The sequence below is a fragment of the Aricia agestis genome, chromosome 7 (genome assembly GCF_905147365.1).
Source record: "Aricia agestis chromosome 7, ilAriAges1.1, whole genome shotgun sequence".
Classification (NCBI taxonomy): domain Eukaryota; kingdom Metazoa; phylum Arthropoda; class Insecta; order Lepidoptera; family Lycaenidae; genus Aricia; species Aricia agestis.
Genome location: NC_056412.1, coordinates 2741408 through 2764490, shown reverse-complemented (window position 1 = coordinate 2764490; position 23083 = coordinate 2741408). Strand labels below are relative to the sequence as shown.

General features: G+C 36.7%; 1 protein-coding gene across 1 annotated transcript in view; it reads right to left on the bottom strand.

The window, feature by feature from the left end:
* LOC121729022 overlaps positions 1-22359 on the bottom strand; it is a 28832-nt gene extending 6473 nt beyond the window's left edge. Inside the window, exons 1-4 of the mRNA XM_042117404.1 lie at positions 22282-22359; positions 12800-13005; positions 12220-12373; positions 1904-2021 (exon numbers count right to left, since the gene is read on the bottom strand). Coding sequence (XP_041973338.1) covers positions 1904-2021; positions 12220-12373; positions 12800-13005; positions 22282-22318 — 515 coding nt within the window. The 5' untranslated portion in view covers positions 22319-22359. The remainder of the gene's footprint in view (positions 1-1903; positions 2022-12219; positions 12374-12799; positions 13006-22281) is intronic.
* Positions 22360-23083: the final 724 nt, after the last annotated feature.

Sequence of the window (23083 nt, the reverse complement as noted above, 5' to 3'; positions counted from 1 at the left end):
AAACGACTTTTTAAAGAAGTTGAAAGTTTCCGGAACATAAGTGATAGATTTATCGAGCAAAATACTGTGTTGCCCGATGAAATTATTGAACATCTTATAGAAAACCTTGATGTGTCACCGATGAAGACAAATGAATATAAGTTAACTTTGTAAGATAAGTCCCCATGATCTGAATACTCTAGGCCAGTCACACCAGTTCACTCTCAGTCTGAAATATAAAATGATTTTGAAAATTTGTCGATCTCAGCAAATTAACAAATACGCCAACACCCTCAGAATACAGTTCATCACTTCAAGTCCGCCGCGTCCATTATCAGTATTAGATCAAAATATTATATATTCTTTTTTATTAAACAGATACTTTGATCTCATATAATCTATGACCTGCTTGAGTTTATTAACTCAAACAGGCCATCGAGTATATTGTCCCTCTCAAACTTTAAATCTTCTATAGACAACACCATTGATGCTTCTTCGGCAGTGGAGGCATCAAGTGAATGTTCTACGCCTTCCTCGTTAAACGGTAGAAAAAGACGTCAGTTAAATATTGATCTAAAGAAAAGGCGAATGAGAAATAAAGACACGTGTATTGATACGAGACGTAAATTACGACAAAATTTAGGTAAACAATTACATCAGTCCAGAAATGGTAAATTGCAACCTGCGTAACATCATATCCCGGCATTTGCAAGTTCTCGCGAAGTTTTTCTATTAACTTATCTTTAACCGGTTTTGGGATCTCTGTGATCACGAGAAGCAATTGAGAAATCGTTGAAATAAAATTTCATTTTGTGTTCTGAAGAATCGTATGCACCCCTCCGATGGTGTAAAACGTCCGGCGATGCTTATGATGTTATAATGAACCCATCATGCTTACAAGTGCCAAGTACAAAGACTTAAAAAGCCTCTGCCTAAATTATAATAATTTACAACATAGTTGTACTGATAATGATACTGAATAATTTTTAAATTAGTTTAAAATAATTAAAGTATTGACACAGAATTTCATTTTTGTTGTGAGAAAATACGATTTTTACGAAAGTAAATGAATGATTCCTAAGTATATCCATACTAATATTATAAATGGGAAAGTATGTTTATTTATTTATTTGTTTGTTTGTCCTTCCTTCACGCTCTAACGAAGAAACAAATCGTATTGTTTTTTGGCATAAACTTAATTGAAAGGATGAAAAGTAACATAGGCTACTTTTGGTCTTGGAAAAACATCATGTTTCTAAGGGAGCTTACGGGAATATTTGCAATTTACGCGATTTTCAAATTCCACGCGAGCGAAGCCGCGAGCAAAAGCTAGTATTTCATATTTTAACTTCCTTCTAAATCGTGTACCTTGCACCGAATCGACAACGTAGAAAAAGATATCTACGCAATTATGTTCTGAACTTGGTGTGTTTAAGATGTAAAACGTTTAACTACATATTTTAATAATATAACTTACTTTTAATAATAATATAAAGTGTTACACTTTACGTAGTTACTGATAATCGTACTAGTAATCGGTAAAAATACTTTAATAAATATAATTTTTAATTCCCACGTAGAAACGACCAAGTGGTAGTTAACTCAGTTGTCATATTTTCAAGCGCAATGTAGATGCAGACAACTACAATATCTCGTAAATTAAACATAATTAGAAGAAATTAAATATACATGTGGATTCATTAATAAATAATGAAACAATGATGAAAATTTCAATAAATTTTATCGGAAATTGACAAAATGGGAGCATTTTTTCCTATTATGCGCTCTCCTGAAAAGTTGCTGTTTTGTAGATGACTCTTTTTACTTTGCACCCGTCGATATGGTCCATACGTGTGACGGTAGTTGCTTTCCATCAGGTGCCCGTTTGCTCGTTTGCGCCCTCATTATAAAAATAGATATATACCTTCCTGCGGCTATGATGGTGAGTTCAGGCGCGGGGTACATTCCCTCTGCCGCACAGATGACGTTGAGGTAGCCATCGCTCAGCCTATCCAGCACCATGTCAAATCTTCGCTCGGGCACTAAAAATATACAATAAGATATCAGACAAGATCTCAAAAGATAAATCGTGGCTGAAGATGTAAGGGTCAATTCAGACCGCAACGCGACGAGGCGAGACGAGGCGCGGCGCGGCATTTTTTATTGACAGATTTCAATTGCGTGAAACGTTTAGCGAATCTGTCAAATCCATATAAATTTAAAAATGCATCTACGCGTCGCGTCGCGGTCTGAATTGACCCTAAGGGTGCGTTCAGACGTGCGCGTTTTCTGCGCGGGCGGTTTCAGCGTTCGTCGCGTATTTTCACAAAGCTTATTTTCATACATTTCCGAACCGCGTACGTGCTAAATAAATGTGTGAAACGATCAAGCAATCCAATACGTTTACCAAATGCAAAATAAATGAATTGCATGCGAAGTTACTCTGACGTCCATATTTTCTGTCTTAATCTAATATAATATAAAATTCTCGTGTCACAGTTTTCGTTGCCATACTCCTCCGAAACGGCTTGACCGATTCTCATGAAATTTTGTGAGCAATATGCATAGGTCTGAGAATCGGCCAACATCTATTTTTCAAACCAAAAAAATATATATAAAAATATGGTAAAACAACGTTTGCCGGGACAGCTAGTGATAATATAGAATTCTCTTCACTTTAAAATATCGTTTCACAAAGAAAATTGTTTTTACTTCTTTGTCATACTATCTGGTATAGTTTATTAAAGTTAAATAATATGTTTGCCCTGGATTCGATAGCATAATCTCGGAGACTACAAAGAACAAAGGAATATGAAGTCTTAAAGAGACTATAACAGTGCCATAGTGCCTCTTACACTAGCTAGACATGGCAACGATGTGACTACAGTCTACACAGTTTCAACAGAGGTAAATACAATACACTAAACAGTAATACATTTTGACATAAGTAATATAATTTCAGGTTCGGACAGCCATCATGTCGCCTGTCGGATAACGTGAAGTACATCAAAACTTTAAAATAATTTAGATTATAGAGACACGGTGCAATGCGAACTATCGAATCCTTTTAGCTTCAGTCCTTCATAAGAATTGACTGATATTATATACTACTATTATTGCAACTTCATTATTAGATTATGCCACAATACCTCATTTGTATTCCATTAGTATTTCAAACCTCCGTGGATTAGTATGCGCGTGTTATTTATATTCACTTTGCTAATGAGCAGAATCGAAGAGGGCTTCCGCAAACACTTCCGTTCGCAGATTTAGGTACTAAATTGCTACATATAATACTGAACTTATTTATTTATTTTAAGCCTAAGCTGTCCCACTGCTGGGCAAAAGCCTCCCCCAAAGAATTCCATCTGTTTCATATGCATTCCGAGCGCTGGGCAAGGATCTCAACAGGGCGCCTGAAGACGGACGCCGCCGCCGAGGCCGGCCTAGAAAAAGATGGCGTGATGAGTTGGAGACATACCAGCCAGGCTGGCCAGCGGTGGCGCAGGAGAGAAACAGATGGAAATACTGAACTAATATTATAAATGTGAAAGTCTGCCTGTTACCTCTGCACGTCCAAACCGCTGAATCGATTTTGCTGAAAAGTATGGATGGAGATACTTGAGCCCCGGGAAACTAGGACATAGGATACTTTTTTTTCCCACGCACAGACATAGATAAAGATAGATACCGCATGTGTAGGTACTTCGCGTGCCATATCGCGTTCCCAAACGACGAGTAATGCTCGTCTTTCGAAAATCAGTTCTTTAGTCAGCTATCGGAATCGGACGTCAATCAGAATTTAAAAAATGCCTAAATGCCTAAAAGTGCCGTGTTGAGCTGTAGAAATTCGAATAAAAACGTTTGCCTAGAATAAATAATGGACACGTTTCTTATCATCGGTACGTCACAGCAGTAGGTTGAAAAAAGTGGCACGCTCGTTTTCATACAAATGGAGCGATATGCGGTATCTATCTTGATCTATGCCTGTGATGAACACGCGCACGTCTGATCGCGCCCTAACTATAACTGAAACTAAATAATATTTTCCTTAGATATCTAATCTTCTATCATAATATTGTTTGCTATTTTTTAAGTTAATAATAATAATCATCAATTTGTATCACACCTCCTAATAATTAATCATTCCCTGGACCTCCACGAAAATTTTAAGACTATAATTAGCCAAATCGGTTCAGCCGTTTTCGAGTTATGGCAAAAAAAAAACAAAATTGAAAATCCATTTTTATTTAAGGGGGCGACTAACCCTAAAGTGTTGATTTTATAATACATTTTTATACTTGAAAATAAGCCCCGAATTGTTTCAGTTTCTAAAATTAGATACTACATTATATTTTCCGAGAATTCGATCTGAGCAAAAACACGATATCTTAAAATTTTGCTCGATAGAAAAAAATCACAAAGATGCATCTAATTTTCAAGAATTTTTCATTTATTGCCATCCGTGCATTGAACTAAGTTAATATTTTAACAATTTGTATAAAATTCTATCATTGAGAGATCGACCTAGCGGATTTTTAAAATGTTGTACATTTATCGAGTTATTGTGAAAAAACTAATTTGGCGATGAATCCGCGTCGTTCTTTTTCACCTGGCTAATGAAAGACGGGCGTGAGTGTGAAGAGAGAAGGACGATGTTTGATTTTTGGGGTTAGTCGCCCTCTTAAATGGATTTGGCATTTTGTTGCTTATTGCTATTTGGCTTTTTGATTAATTTCGTTTTGCGGTTTTTAATCAAAATGCCTTCAATCTAACCAAACAACGATACAAAATTACAAAACAAGGATTTAATTATTAATTTTGTTCCTGAACACTACAATATTAAAATCAGTTAAATTATGTAAAAGAAAAATAATGGAGTTTTCTTTAACAACTGGTAACTGGTAATTATTATTTATTAACAAAATTTAAGACCGACTTCCAAGGTAAAAACAATAATAACATCCTTATAATATGAACTAAAAAGTATTAAATAATTTTTCCTATCTAATAGTGCCTTTTTCCGAATTCGGCTAAAACTCAACTATTTCTGTACTCAATCTTCATAATTTTGAAGTCGGTGCTAGTTTCAAAAGTTTCAAATATTCTGGCAGACTGAAGATTCAGCTATATCTGGTACCGACCTCAAAATTATGAAGATTGAGTACAGAAATAGTTGAGTTTTAGCACAGAGTAGATAATAGTACAAGTAGTTTTAGCCGAATTCGGAAAAAGGCACTATTAGATAGGAAAAATTATTTAACACTTTTTAGTTCATATTACAAGGATGTTATTATTGTTTTACCTTGGAAGTCGGTTATAATTTTTTGTTAAAAATAATAATTTTACGAATGTTCAAGTCCCGTTCAAACATTCAACTTTGTAAGGTATTAATAACATGGTGTACCTATAATGTTAGAAGCAATTATTATATTTAAGTACCGTACTTTAATAATATAATCGATGTTGCTAGTGATTAGGTACCTACTGGGTAAACGAACAGTACTAGACGTACCGCCTAAAATTATAACTGATACGATTTGCTAAATCAAATAAATTAGTACTTACCTAAGTTACGATAACAAAATAGATTGACTCTATTGAAGACAAATTAAAATAAAATCGGCCAAGTACGAGTTGGACTCGCGAACGAAGGGTTCCGTACCGTTATAGAGCAACCGCGGTTGCCGGTTCTATAGCGGTTCTTGAGATACTGGAGACACACAGACGGACGAACGGACGGATGTACGGACGGACGGACGAATGGACGGACAGACGGACAGACGGACAGACGGACAGACGGACAGACGGACAGACGGACAGACGGACAGACGGACAGACGGACAGACGGACGGACGGACGGACGGACGGACAGACGGACAGACGGACAGACATTGAAGTCTCAGTAATAGGATCCCGTTTCTACCCTTTGAGTACGGAATCCTAAAAAGACCAATAATTTTACTATCAGTAATGTCCAATATTGTAATTGCCTAGCTATAAGTAATTTCGAATCGATTCTGTTCAATACTTTTTGAAGTATAACAATAATTGTCGTTCTGTACTTCAACGAAACAACACAACTTTTAGTGTGACAATGCCGTGGATATTGAATTATAATGTTCAAAAAACATTTCTTCTACCATTCTTACCAATATATTTATTGGATTGTGTATTTCTGCTACCGAAGTACAAGATATTGTCTTTAAAAGAGATCAGATCTCTTGGAGTCCCAGCTTTTGTTGTGTCTCTTTGCGGCGTATTGTTTTATTCGTTTACTTCTGTTTTTAAAATTCGGTCATCTTTATTATCAAATGATGCAGGAAAAGCCTACACGATTTTTTGTAGTGTATATTTCTTGTTCACGACGATTTTGATTTTCTCCTCTAACTTCATACACAGATCTGTTACTGTAAAATCGATTATAACCTTACAGAGAGTACTGAATACTTTTAGAGATGATAGAAAGACATTCATTCATATCGTTATGTCGACTTGGTTATGTTTTACATTTATCATCGGCTACCATTTTATTTTGTTGTTGTTGTTTCCCTACTTATTAAATTTCGAAAATCTTTTTGGAGTCGTGCAAGTGATTGCGGTGGAAATATTTTTCATACACGCCAATACCATCTTAAAAATAGTAAATTACGAAATGTCCTTATTACTCAAGATTTTAAAAAATAATAATAATTATTATTGTATCAGACCAACCGCGTGCACAAGAAACCTCCTAGCTTATAAGAATATTTTGAAAGTATACAATGTCAACAATAACATTTTTAAGCCAGTCGTAAGTTAACTTTTAAAATTTAAAACTTCTAACCGTTAAACGTCTCCCAGACAGACGCGGCCTGCGGTGGCGGTGGCGGTCAGTTGGATGACTTGAGAGTTCTAGGAACGACACAGACACACGCGGCCACGCGGCCAAGTCATCCAACTGACCGCCACCGCCACCGCAGGCCGCGTCTGTCTGGGAGGCGCTTTAAGCTTCTATTCTACTTGCGATTTAGACATAGTTAAAATTTGCATTATTCATTTATACTAGTATTAAAATCATTCATATGATTTTTATAATAGAATTATTTATATTGTTATTTGTTACATTCTTTGGATAAGATATATAGAGTAAAGAGACAAGCCTTATTAGTACCTCGAGATAATATCGACATCGTGAGGAAACCCGCAGATAGAGTTGGTCCCAGACGTATTGACTAGTTCTTTCCTCTGGACTAGGCCGACTATGATGCGAGAATTTAAAAATCTTGTCCCAGGCACTACAGTATTTAAGGAGTGGTTACTTCGCTCTGAAAAATACTGTACGAGTATAAATCATCCACAACGGATTTAAAGGCCTAGTTTTTTTATTTTAGATTATATCTTATTTCGCTGGAGTCCTAATTAACACACTTACATCCATACAGCATATAATTGATTCAAATAACCATAAATCATTAAATTCAAAATTGGTGAGTGCTTTTTATAATAACTAGAGATCGCCCAATGGTCGAAATTCGACCTTACTTGCAACGACACTACTACTAATACGACCGCTACTTATATTTTGTAAAAAATATTGACTTCATCATATGTAGTTTTTTTTCAATTCTTGTCTCTGGGACTCAGCTGATCTCAGACTGGCCATTTAAGCATTGTCTAATAGTATCTAAAATTAAATAAAAAAAAACAATAATCAATTTTCAATTTGTCAACTTATTGTCAACAGACTTCAACCATAAATAAAAGAGTATAATTCGTATGTATAGGCTTGTCACTCAAAAATCTGTAATTTTTCCTAGTAGTAGTGTCGTAGTGTGTGTAACGTTTTATTTGTTAAAAATATATATGATAAAAGCATAATATCAAAATAATATTAGCTCGATGCACTCCTTCACCATATAAACTATAACTGTGCGAAATTTCATGCACCTACGTTTCCCCATTTTGCGTAAAAAGGGTTACAAAGTTTTTCTCTCACGTATTAATATAATATACGTGGGAGGGCCATGCAATACGTGGGAGAGCCATACTTCGGCACGAATGGGCCGGCTCGACCGGAGAAATACCACGTTCTCACAGAAAACCGGCGTGAAACAGCGCTTGCGCTGTGTTTCGCGGAGTGAGTGAGTTTACCGGAGGCCCGATCCCCTATTCCCTTCCCTACCCTCCCCTATTCCCTTCCCTGCCCTATCCTCCCCTATTACCCTATTCCCTTAAAGGGCCGGCAACGCACCTGCAGCTCTTCTGATGCTGTGAGTGTCCATGGGCGACGGAAGTTGCTTTCCATCAGGTGACCCGTTTGCTCGTTTGCCCCCTTATTTCATTAAAAAAATATATATATAGATAATTACTTAATTTTTTTTAATTAAATATTTTCTTCATTTGCCTGCTTGGAGGATAATCAATTGTTTATTTTTATTTAAGATGAACCAAATAATGATGACGTTCACAATTTGGATAATTAAAACGTTATTAAACATATTTCTGAACGCTAAGGAATATCAAAAGTTCTATACACTAGTGCGAGACATTCAAGTCGCATGTTTGTTGAAGTTGAACCATCACGAGCAGACACCAGGTGGGCGCGAAAGGCTACACGTAGCTTTATCTATGTACCTACATAATATAAATAAAATTGGAGTGTCTGTTTGTAATATTGAATTACCGTTTTTTATTACTTGCATATGAATATTTCTGACGGTACATACACCAAAATAACAATTTTTAGAATTTTTGTCTGTCTGTATGTCTGTCTGTTTGTTCCGACTTCCGGCTAATCTCCGAAATGGATGGACCGATTTTGACGGGACTTTTATTGGCAGATAGCTGATGTAAGGAGTAACTTAGGCTACTTTTTAACCGACTTTCAAAAAGGAGTAGGATATTTTTTACTTTTTTATGTTTTACCTATGTATTTTACTTCGTACGCCGTTTGTGGACCGATTTTCAAAATTCTTTTGGTGTTGCATAAGATAATTAAGGCCCAAATTAGATACCATGTTCATAGTGTTCACTCTTTGTTATCAACTTACCAAAGTTTTTTTGACGCGGACGAAGTTGCGGGTAGTATATTATAAACTAGCTGTGCCCCACGATTTTCTATAGAATGTAAATTTCGTATTCGCAGGACGCAGTAGATAAATTACTACTCGTTCCCATACTAATAAGAAATTTTTCCGTAACAAAATGTAGCCTATTTGTTAATAATTCAGGATGTCAGCTAACCACAGCTGACCTCTATTATACAAGTACGCTGGACTTATGATACCCACCTAACCCACCTGCTTTTTATGCCTATTTGAAGCGGAATCAGCGCCCCCTATGCGGGGGAAGAGAACTATATCTGACGTTAGTTTGACGTCTGAAAGTCGCCATGTTGGCGCTGATAGCAGTACTTGGAACTATAAATATTAGTTTCTACAACCAATAACGATTAAGCGGCCATTTGCAAGTTACGTCAGATTCAGTTCTCTTCCCCCGCATTGTGAGCGCTGATTCCGATTCAAATAGGCACAAAAAATAGCAGTCATTTCAAAGGGTATCATAAGATTTAAAAGTCCAGCGTACTATTATAATGGAGATCAGCCCCCGTAGACAAGTGGCAGAACGCTAACGCTAATGCTAGCGCTACAAAATGTATGGATTTGACATTAGTATTCGCTAGCGAAGCGATGACTTATGTCAAATCGCATACATTTTGTAGCGCTAGCGTTAGCGTTAGCGCTTTGCCACTTGTCTACAGGCCCTGTGCAGCTAACTCTTTGCCTGTTGAAATCGCTCAAGCCCTTGAAGTATGAAGAAGTAACAAACATACACACTCATACTCAGAACCTTACAAACTTTCGTCTTTATAATATTAGTATGAAGGTATGATGACCTTACGGTTTTGAAAATCAATCTGACGGAAGCATCCAAACGATAGCCCCCATATTAAAGATTTTTTGTGCTGTAGAATGATTGATTCACGATCGTAACAATTGAAAATGTTTCAGAGTGCACCAGGAAGATGTGCAAGGGAATAGTCCGCCTGAACAGCATCACGAGGCGGTTCCGGGTGTACGGGCTGTTCACGGTGGACACGCGACTCGTCCTCAGCATGGTCACGGTGGGCACCAGCCACATCATCGTCCTGCTGCAGTTCGCTCTGCTACAGTGAGGAGTCTCACCAGTCATCACTTGCAGCGTTCACCGGTCACATTTTTTTTGTTTGTAAACATTATCTGATATTGTATTTAAGCTGGTTTAATACGTCATTCCTGTTTGTATTGAGTGCGAAGAAATAAAGGTTTATTTAAAGTTTTTTACGGTTTATTTCCATTTCGAGTCACAGTACAGCAATATTCATCTACGTCTTGTATGTAATATTTTAAACATTTTGTAAAATGATATTGTTTAAAAATTTTGTAAAATATTATAAATTATATCTGTGGGTATAAAATATATAACTTACATAATATTATAAGTATCTAAATTATTGCAGTTGAAAACATAATTTAAACGTTTACGTACTGTGTGATCATCAAAAGTGGTAATTAATATACCTACATGGGCGTATCCAGGTAGGCAGGGCAGGGGGGGGGGGGGGGGCAGCTGCCTTGCCTTGCCTTCTATGAATGAATGGATTTCCCAAACCGCTTTTTTTGCGCGGCAAGGCTGATAACTATATCTTATTTTTTCAAGATATAGTTTTTTTTTAAAGTAAAACATAACGCGTATAATTTGGGCCTATCCATATATTTTTTTAAATAATTAGTATTTTTAACCAATTAACGGAAAACGTGATACTGGATTAGATTTTATATTTATGTAATCGTTTTATATAGTTGACTCTTCATAATATTATACCTGGTACCTGGATGACCGAGCTTTGCTCGGTATAGCAAACACTCATTGACTTCGTGTTACTTAACAACGCCATCTGCTGGAATAGCTTTAGCTGTTGTTGTGTCGTTAAAGCAATTAGTTGTTCATAAAATAGTATTATTCGCCAATAATTATAGATGTCTGGAAGAGTCATATTTTTCAGTTTATCGATTATCGATAAAACACGAATAAAAAAACATTTTCTAAAAATGATTCCTAGCTAGATCGATTGATCGCCCCCGAAACCGCCTATATGCTAAATTTCATAAAAATGGTTGGAGCTGATTCCGAGATTCCAATTATATGTATAATATATACCTATACAAGAATTGCTCGTTTAAAGATATAAGATGAATTTTATTGTACTAACTTCTGTAGTTGAGTTTTTATGACACAGTTTAGGTCTGTCGCGGAGAATTTTTAAATTTTGGTGGGATTTACGAAACGTTGTTTCTACAAAATACCATTGATCCCTTAAGCATACAAAATACGCCATTTACTTCATTCAGCCACACGCTAACCAGTTTAGGAGGTGGCTGTGGGCTAGGTCGTACCAGTTTCCAGCCAGAAATGAAAGAAAACCGTTTTATCACAAAACCCCCGATTTTATGCAATTTTGGTCATACTTAAATTATCCTACTTGTGGCAATAATATCATGTTGTTATTTTGAATATCGGTAGAGTTTTGGTTTGTTTATAGTTAAGTTTAATGTGCTATAACTTTAGTGGACGTAGTTTTTTTTAAGATTATTTTTCTTGCAAATTCCAATTTTGATGGGTAAGAGGGTGTGTAAAACATTATTTTTACAAAATACCATCTTGAAGCATAAAAATACCACATTCACTTCATTCTGTCACAAACTAACTCGTCTAGGTGGTGGTTGTCGTACCAGTTTCCCGTAAATACCTTTTTTTTCCGACGGGAAATGCATTGACGCATCCCGGGGGAATTGGGGACTCCCCCACGAGTATGTGGGGCTCGCTGCGGCCGTAAGGATGGTAAGTGACCGCAGCCCTACCCACTAAAACCCCTCGGTACTCTTCGTCTTCACGTTGCCGAGTCGCGAGAACGCGTGAGCTCTACTCCGAGTCCCCAATTTTGGTGGAAACAAAAATTTCCACCAAAATTATATAAAAAATGCAAGTTGTTGAAATCCACTCGAATATAGGAAGCCAATGTCATAAGAAGCTCAGAAATTGTATTTGTAAGAAATCGCCTAATATATATTCCATAATCTAATCCATGAGCATGCGCCCGCCTCGGGCGAACAACGTCCACACCAAGCGACATTTCGGCTTCTACATTTTTAACCGACTTCCAAAAAGGAGGGTCCTCTTTTCGGCTGTAGATATTTTTAATTTGTATTAGTAACTCACCAAATATGGTCATGGGCCTGGTCCTCTCGTCTTCGGCGAGGAAGGTGGACACCACGCAGGTGTAGTTGCCGGTGAGCTCCGGTTCCGGGCTGCGCACGCGCAGCGCCCGGTGCCACGTGTGCGGGTTGTTTGACGCCTTGTATGAAAGGTCTAACTGAAATAAAATTGGCCAAGTGTGAGTCGGACTCGCGCACAAAGACTACTGTTATAGAGCAAAAAATAGGTCCTTTGAGAACGGAACCCTAAAAAGGAAGTCATGACACTGATTTCATTTTACTAGACTTTGTCAGTGAGTGCCAATGAGCATTGCAATTGAGCAGATTCGAAGAAAGCTTCCGTAAACACTTCCGTTCGCAGATTTAAGTGCAGCTTTATGTATTCTTCTTTACTAATATTAATGTGAAAGTGTGTCTGTCTGTCTTTGACCTTATTAAAACGCATAAACTGCTGAACCGAATTTGATAAATTTTGGTATGGAGACACTTTAAGTCCCAAGAATGTAGGATACTTTTTAGGCGATAAACGAATGGAGTTGTGGGCACCAACTAGAATAGATAATAATATAGATATAATATAGTACCTTATCTCGCAAAATGCCCAAAGCCTGCGGCGGGTTCGGCGGTATCCACTGGTAAACGAGGTGCTCCCGGCCGTCACGGAACCACTGCACCACGAGCCCCGTGACGTTGTCCGTCACGAAGTCGCAGTCCAGCGTCAGTGGTGCCCGCGAGCCGTGCTGCAGCACCTCCGGGATGCGCACCGACGTTATCCGCAACGAATGGGCGTCTGTAAAAGAGAAGTTACATGTTTGAAACCATACAAAAAAGTTTACTTCCATCTCTTATCTAATATACAGTGTGTAAAAAAAATAAATGATAATACTTTAGGGTGTGTGTGTTCCTTGTAGAGGGTTTACTGTGAAAGTAGCAGCGCTGAAAGACGAAAATTTTTTTTCACTTTTGTATGGGCAAGGGCCCGAGCGTCACGAGTTTCCCCATACAAAAGTGAAAAAAATGCTATCCATTATAAGTAATAATATACTACAGATTGTCACTTTGTAGGTGTTGGGTTAGTTATCCACTTCATCCACTTAAGTATTCAATGAGTCAAAATTATTAGCTCAACATAATCGCATTTTCCCGTCAAGGGCCTATAGCCGAGACGTTTTCTTTATCGTTTCTTCATATTAACGAACGCTTATGTCAATTGCATACAATATATTGATGGACAATTTTATAAAGAAGCGATAAAGAAAAAGTATTGACCAAGGGGCCCGGTCTTAGTCTCAAGCTTACCGTAATAAACAACAGAAAGTATTGCAAAGTAAAGTAAATATTATGAGAGGCAGTCATGGTAAGTAACCTGGATAATACGGCTATTTGCTTAGTATTACCGTGGGAGAGACTCTGGTAATAGTCTGTCACGACAACACGGCCTCATAGAAAACCGTCATAGATAATATTGGGTGCCATTCTAAGTCAATGAAGTGGCTCTGGTCACAGTATTACAATGTGGTCGTAGTATTCAAGAAACGTCATAGTTATTCAAGTACATACATACACCTTTACTGAAATAAAAAAAATCGAATATCTAAGGGCCTATCGATCGATAAACGTCACAATTATTCAGGTTTTAGGGTTTTACATATTATATACAGCCACTGAAATCGAATATCTAGATGCACTTACTTGGTCAGCTTATACATTTTAACGTGTAATTAAATAAATTATTATTAAATCATTTATTTAATTACACGTTACTAGTATTATATAATTTACAAGCGATAATAATAATCGACTGACAAAACCATTCAAACTTGAAAGAGTTTAAACGATTTAATTATAATATGCTAAACATGATAATCCATACTAATATTATAAATGCGAAAGTGTGTCTGTCTGTCTGTTACCTCTTCACGCCCAAACCGCTGGACCGATTTTGCTTAAAATTTGGCATGGAGATACTTTGAGTCCCGGAAAGGAAATAGGATACTTTTTATCCCGAAAGAATGTACGGTTCCCACGCGATAAACGAGTTTTGGCGCAACGAAGTTGTGGGCGTCATCTAGTTGATAATATGTGAACCGACAAAAGCCGTAACAAAAAGTGCAGCATATTGCACAAGTGAGTTCAGCACAGTGCAGATTGCCCATAGGCATAGTGCCGCTTCGTTACTCACCCTTGCTTGTCCTGTCAGAAGTCAGTAAACGACCGCAGTAGAGTAGACAATAATTATAATTTATGTTTTATAAATATTTTTAAAGCGGCATAAAAGCTGCTAAGCTAAAATGGGACTGGGCGGGTCACACAAGTCGCGTGCACCCTGATCGCCGGGCAAAGATCACCACAGAATACCCTACCAGAGGATGGACAACGCTTCCGCGCCGTGGCCGGCATCGAAAAAGATGGCGCGATGAGCTAGACAAATACGAGCCAGGTTGGCCTACGGCTGCGTTGAATCGAGAGAACTGGAGGACTTTGGGGGAGACCTTTGCCCAGCAGTGGGACAGCATAGGCTCTTAAAAAAATTTAATGTAAACAAATTATGTGAATCCATACTAACTAAAATTATAAATGTGAAAGTGTGTCTGCCTTTCTGTTATCTCTTCACGCTCAAACCGCTGAGCTAATTTTGAAATTTAAAATTTTATGCCTTTTGATATGTACCATCGAGGAAGTTGATTCCTATGCAATTGACAGACCAACGTTATTTGGTCGAATATGTCAATTCAATGTTAATTGTGATCTGTCAGCTGGGCGCTGGGTTTGACGTAACGCAACCAAACTACTTAGGTCCCCGATTTGCATAGGAATCAACTTCTCTGATAGTACAAAGTTATGAAATGTTAAACTTTTCTTAGACTCTCTAGTTCATGATATTACTAGTGTTGCTATTATAGAACTAAAACCAATATTAGCAGCAGATTGTAATAGGAAAAGTTGAACGATGTACGATAATGAGTTCTCAAGTTAAACCACTACGTTTTAATGTTTTAATCGGAATTCTCTTATATTATCTAAGCTATTTTAATCTTTTTAGAGGATTTTCATAATATTCTAATATTGAAAAAGCTTTTTTCCTATTAATTATTTGAACCTATCAAATATTATTTAATAAAATCAGGCATAAGTTTGGGGGGGAAACATAGCTTACTTAAATAAATTAAAAAAAATTAAAGCTAGGTTCAGCAATTTTTATAGTACAAACATTGATAATAATGGGTCTATTACACCTCAACAAAGAAATTTAACACGACGCATACATAATTTTGAAGTTAATTGACTGTGTTATAATGGCACGAGCTAAAGTAATATGAGGTAACTTTTTGTTTGTGTAAAGAAATGAGACAGATATATAGTTCTTATTGTGAGAGAAAAGGACAGAAAGAAGACATGTGTATTGTGTTGTGATCACCAAGCGTAAAGCTCGTGCGCTTGTGCGGTATTTGACTTGAAATGCCATATTGTATGTTTATTGTTTAGTATAAAGACTAAGGCTGCTTACACACACGCCACAGCGTCACCGCCACCGCGGCGGTGCCCCTCCATTACTCATCCTTGTATTTCTATTTGCCCTTGCAAACGGCACCGCTGCGCCGCGGCGGCGGCGATACCGTGCCGTTACCGCTGCGGCGATACCGTGCCGCTTCCGCTGCAGCGCTGTGTGTAAGGGTCCATAGAAATACAAAGATGAGTATTGCAGCGGCGTGTGTGTAAACAGCCTAACGCGCTACTCCGCGCCTAACGTGCTAGTACTACTACATTTTTCCGGGATTTAAGTATCCTATGTCCTTTCCCGAACATCAATTTATCTCTTTACCAAATTTCATCAAAATCGGTTTAGCAGTTCGGACGTGAAGAGGCAACAGACATGTAGATGTACACATTTTATAACATTAGTGTGGTAATGGATTATGTAGCGCACAACGACACAGGGCGATATATTTAGATAATTTTTAATAACTACAAAAGTTTGCAAATAGCAAGTGCATAAATTATGCAATCTTGATAATATCTACATTAATTGATGATTGTCATTTGCGTCTAAACGGGTTTTTATATTTTCAGTATTTTTCATATTTTTTAATGATTGCCTTTAGTGCGTGAAGTCTTTATGAAGTATATAATATTCTGTTAGTTTTATATAACATTATTAACTAATAAATACCAAGTACGACAGTACACTAAATACATGCAGTGGGATGCAAGATTTTACTAAGAACCGCTACAAACCTAACCTAACCTAACTGTTATCAATGTTATAAGTTCATTGGTATTCCAACAGGCGCAAAGGCGCGTGCCGTCAAGTGTATCCGGAACCCATTGAACCTTGAACGTAGTAAAAACTGCCTTAACATACGGCAGATGGGCACAAAAACCCCCCTTGAGGAATATTAAAACTGCGTGTTCACAGAGCGAGGCTCCTGAGGCAGCGGCGCGTGACGCTGGTCGCGTGTAGAGACAATACCAGAACATAGTTCTATACCAACATTGTTCTATGACTTAGAATAAAGCTGGTATGGGTAAACTGAGGCTAACGAGAGGTTTTTATGTGTCTGTGTATATAAAAAACACCTTATAGTAGGGGAGGCCAGGAGCGGATTTCACAACGCTAGTATAGGCTTTCCACATGTCTCTAGTTATCATGGTAGAAAAATCAGAAGCATTGAAATGTCAAATTGGACCTGTTAGATTAAGATATTAAATAATACCCCAAAGAAGCTTACATATAAATCACTGATAATATAAGGTACGGTAACCCTGTAGTAACATTTTAAAATTTGAAAACATAAAGCATTTTTTATGTAGTTCTCGACTACATTTTTAGTCAGTTTTCTTTTTTGGTAATTTTAAAATGACCGTTGCCCATTAGAGCAGAGCTAAAATAAAAAAAAAACGTTCGTTTTATATTTTTTTTCTCTATTTTACCTAGCCTACTAGGTCTTCACAGCGCTCGAATAACTACACGGTAGGACACTTGCCTCCCCTATACCAATGCTCGTACGAGTATTAGTAATTAATGTGATTGGGAAGCTGTTGTAGCTGTACATGGCAAGAGTATTTATGCTTTAAATGCTATTTCCGTTTAGACTGGGGCCCGTAAAAAATCTTGAATAACTTTTTGAGAAGTTTTATTATTATTTTCCCAAATATTTGGGAATATAATAATCCAGTACCCGCTGGCATTATTCCAGTAGCATTCCAGCGCTGGATTGGATCACTGGATTAGAATAATGTAAATACGCTACTAAATTCAAAAAATTTAGACAGAAAATAAGTATGTTATTTTTTATTGTTTGTGATTTGTTATGAGAATTAAGAAATGTCTCCAAAACTTCAGAATATCTAAGGTTTCACGAATTTAATAGTTGTCCTATACATAATACTTTTAACGTGTTATGTAAATCGGCGAAGAACTTTTTACAAGTTCGCTATCATGCGTAATGTATTAAGCAGGTGACAAGGTTTGATCACAAAAAAGAGACTGGTGTTCACAAAATTTTATAGAGCTTCTAACATACGGACGTACAAACAAGACACTGTTTATAAATAATTGTCTGCTATAGTCTTCGTAACTAATAATAATTAATGAAAAATAAGTACGTAAGCTATTTCTATGTTTGTAACGAAAAATCTACTATAAGTAAATTGTAAAAAATTATTTCTCAACATGATAAATTACATTTACTGTGATACAATAATAACTATTCCAGCATGGCATACTTTGATGAAATCCTTAATTTTAATAAAATAAGGTCACCCTGCTGCGACGAAGTTTGAAAATTTAGTAGCAAAGTAATTCTCAATGACGAAAGTCACTTTTGTAGTCTCACAGGTCTCAGTTCTCACGCCGCTAAAGTTTGTGAGACTTATTCAACAAAGACCAATGCCCTGAAGAATTTAATTACGTTGTATATGATGTATGTATCTACTTTCTTAGGTATTGTCAAAGTTGCTAAAGTTGTCGATCAGAAAAAAAAATCTTAACAGCGCGGTGTCGCTATATTATTAGGGTTGCCAGGTCTCTAAAACACAAAGTCGGACAAAACATTAAAAAAACCGGAAACTATAGTTTATCTAAATTCTCATTCTGCAGGACGTGTATAAATTAATATGTTTTATTACAAGTTAAAATATTTCAACATCTAGATAAAATGTTACATGGTAATGGTGTAAAACCATCTAAAATTAGTAGGAATTTCAAATAAAATTATAGATTCAAAAGCCGGACTCCCTTTAATTTTGGCCGGACACGCAATCAAAAAGCCTGACTGTATCCTTTTTTACTCGGACGCCTGGCGACACTAATTGAACAATGAGTATAATGTGTGCTGTTAGGGTTCAATGAATGTTATTATTTCATTGAAATATTTTAGACTTCATAATGCTAAGGCATGGACCTGTATAACAGTCAACAGACTTTTTGAGCCGTTGCCCCCAGAGCTCAGAGGCAAGGAAATTATACTCTTATTTCGATACAATATATTATGAGACAATACTATGAGGCTGACATCAACACGTGCTAAAAGCCTTAAAAAAAAGAGTCAGCAGTTTGTTTTTACACTTTAATATAATAATGATGACGATACTCAAAGACAATTTCAGCGGAAAGTATGAGATCGCTGAGGGTGACAATGATTTATCATTTACGGAGAATTTACGTACGCGCTCCGATCGGAAATTGAATTATTTTACAAATTCCGCTTTCGCGAGAGACATTTTCGAATTATCTTTAAAATTCTTCCGAAGGCTGTGTAATCCAGGGATAACATAATAGATTTTATATTTTTAAAACTATTATCAATAACATTATTGTTGACGTTTATTATTTGGACCGCTTTTGTTGTAATTATAGGAATTTGATAATTGAGGATCTGGCGAACAAAACCGGACAAGTCCACCAGGGTGCGAAAGTAATTTATTTTCGAATCGTCTTCTCTTGACCCATCTGCGTCAATTCCTGTTAATTATTTTTTGAAACAAAACCGGATTGGGTACTTGTAGTAGTAGTAGATAGGTACTTATAGTTATAGCCACTGTGTAATATTTTTTCTCGCGGACTAATCCGGTTTTGTTCGCCAGCTACTCAATCATTGTTGGCATAACAACGCCAGTACAGTAACTTTGTCAAGACTTAAGATATTATAATGAGCTAGGCATATTGTGTTACTAATTAGATACATAATATGTTTTGTTAGATACATAATATTATATTATATGCATTAATTATGTCTTATTAAGTACTAATCCACAGTTATCAGAAATAAATGTTTTTTGTCGTTAATAATAATGGAAAATAAACTAAGTCCTCTTAATACATAATGAACGGACAATATAAATACATATTACTTACCATTGTTATCATTTATTCAAGTAGTCCTCTAATACAAACATAGTAATAATATTATGTAACTAAGTATTAATATTCTGCTGCTTAGCTAAATAATAGCTAATACGTGGGAGAGCCATGCTTCGGCACGAATGGGCCGGCTCGACCGGATAAATACCACGTTCTCACAGAAAACCGGCGTGAAACAGCGCTTGCGCTGTGTTTCGCCGAGTGAGTGAGTTTACCGGAGGCCCAATCCCCTAACCCCTACCTTATTCCCTTCCCTACCCTCAACTATTCCCTTCCCTTCCCTTCCCTTCCCTACCCTCCCCTATTACCCTATTCCCTCTTAAAAGGCCGGCAACGCACTTGCAGCTCTTCTGATGCTGCGAGTGTCCATGGGCGGCGGAAGTTGCTTTCCATCAGGTGACCCGTTTGCTCGTTTGTTTCATAAAAAAAAAAAAATAACCGGCCTTCCCTAATGACCTATAATAATAGTTCTTAACACGTTGAACGCCTGATGTAAAATCGATGTTCCATCAAGGAATTTCAGGCAGGTATCCACTAAAAAGATAGTAAACGTCGCAAATATGTTTAATTTTCAATCTCTTTTAAATAAAAATAAATTTTCTATTTTGAGTCTCTCACCAAACTCCTCACCTCCCAGCCAAACTCCCGTAATTTTTGCTGAGTGGCTAAAGTTATGTGAGGTCTTGCGTTATCATGGTGAAAAACCACACCCCTTCTGTTGATTAATTCCGGCCGCTTTCTCTCAACTTCTTGCTTTAATCTCATCAGTTGTTTGCAGTACAGTTCAGACTCGATGGTCCTGCCTGGCGGTAACAGCTCATAATGAATAATGCCCTTCCGATCCCACCACACAAACAGCATCACCTTGTTGCGAGTTAACCCGGGTTTCGCAACAGTCTGTGAAGCCTGACCGGCCTTTGACCACTTCTTGTCGCACGTTCTTGTCGTACGTGATCCACTTTTCATCACCAGTAGCTCTACCATGAGTTTAAAGCTATAGTATTTATCGATACTCGATACCGACTACCGTAAATTTTTAGTATAGCAAATTTTACAGCGCCTCTAGCGGTTATTTGCGGAACTAACATCACCATACTAAATATTTACGTAGTCGGTATCGAGTATCGATAAATACTATAGCTTTAAACTCATGGTAGAGCTACAGTTATCAGCTTCTTCAAAAATGGTTCGGTTTCATTACGTCGTGATAAAGAATCACAAATTAGTACACGGTTCATTAGGTTTCTTTCAGGGAGCTCATGAGGCACCCAAATATAGAGCTTTTTTGAGTACCCATCTTTTTTCAAATGCGCCAAAACCATTTTGTGGTCAATCCCCAGTTCTTCAGCTACATCGTAAGTTCTACTAATATACCGATCTTGCTCCACTTTTTCAAAAATGGCATCAGTTTTGTCCGTAACAGATCGACTAGAGCGACGTGTATCTGTGATATCCGGATTGAAAACGCTTAAACCAAATTTGTGCTACTCTCACAGATACTGCATTAGGTCCATCAACATCACAAATTTTTTTCGCGGCTCGTGGTGCATTTTTACCTTTTTTGTAATGTATCGAATTTCTTCATTTGAATTGAACTCATTTTAGCAATAAGAAAAACAAATTAAAATCTCACATTTACGAGTACCTAATTTGAATTTAGAATTATTGTCTTCTGTAAAATTAATTTTTTTAATGATACCAAAATTAGCTAGATACAATTGGTATAGCCCAAGAGATTTTATGACAAGTTCATACATACTAATACGCGAAAAGACTTTTTCCCCAACCTATTATTTACCTCTATAACATAATCTTATGACATAACAATTATTACTTATTTTTCCCTTGTTATTAGTTATCTGGTTCATTCACTCACGTCTTCAATTACACGACTAGAATGTCAAATGTGAAACGACGATTAAGCCGCAGTTCAATGGCTCAATCTCATTTATATTTTACTGTCAAATGCATCGACCTCAAGTGCTTGACGTTCGTTTAACTGTCAGTTAAAATATCCTTCCGCTGCCAAAGAAAACGATTGCTTAAATCATCCTACATACGGTACGATGCGATTTTTGTGACATGCCATTTGTGAACAAAATAAAAATACCTGGTTTAGTAATGTACATAATATTATCATAATTATATTATTTAAATAATATTATGATAATTTTGTCTTAACTAACTTAATACCTAAGTGGAAGCTTTTATATGACATAAATTTTATGGCTTTCAAAATATTAAAATATTTTGATTCAATCAGTACTTTATTTAACAGGCTAGTGCCCACTTTACTTAATATTATATTATGCACACATTTCAAAAAAACTAAACGAGTGATAGACATACGACAAATCGTATGGTTTAAAGCACTCATTCGCTACAGCTTTTGCATTACTTACAAGTGGAAAGTTTATCTTGCACCATAATAACGGGTAATTTTCTTTTCATATAGACTTCTATTTCAAATATACCTCTGTTACTAGTTATGAGAATTTCAGCAGACGGTAGACAGGCAAATAAAATTTTATCATCGGTTTACTTTTAATCGATCACGACTCACGATATGTCGTAAAGATAACTACTACGAAGATTATTGTCATCGAGTATTTCTAAGAAAATATCTTGAAAAACAAAGTCTTTAAAATAATGAAAAATTTGTTAAAAGTAATAATAAAAAAACTTAAAAAAAAAACAACTTACATTGTAATACAATCATCAGTTTTATAAAGATCCACATTTTGAAAAAAGAGCACAACACAAGACGCGCGCGCTGTTCCGTCCTTTCGTACAAACTGATCGGGTCCGTCCGACCGACGTCCGGCCGACCGTGTCGGAAGTGCACACAGGAACCTGCGGTTTCTGTTGTTGTTTTTTAGGGTTCCATACCCAAAGGGTAAAAAAGGGAACCTATTATTAAGACTTCGATGTGTGTCAGTTTGTCTGTGCGTCTGTCTGTCCAACTGTCTGTCTGTCTGTCTCCACATCATCTCAACAACCACTTTAGCTAGGCTTCTGAAATTTTCACAGTTTGTGTACCTATATCTGTTGCCGCTGTAACAAAAAATACTAAAAACAAAATAAATCAAATATTATACAGGGTGTACCAAAAATAAGTGATAATACTTTAGGGTGTGTACGTGTTCCTTGTAGAGAGTTCACTGTGAAAGTAGCAGCGCTGAAAGACCAAAAAATTTTTTCACTTTTGTATGGGGAAACTCGTGACGCTCGGGCCCTTGCCCATACAAAAGTGAAAAATAAAATTCGTCTTTCAGAGCTGCTACTTTCACAGTGAACTCTCTACAAGAAACACGTACACACCCTAAAGTATTATCACTTTTTTTGTTACACACTGTATAAGGGTCCCATACAAGAAACATGAATTATTTTTTCTATTTTTTTGCTTGATATCAATAATGACTTGAAATAGTCACAAAATACTCAGTTGCGTTTATTCTTTAATTAATAATAATAATTAAAAAAAATAACTAAGGGGTACTTATTC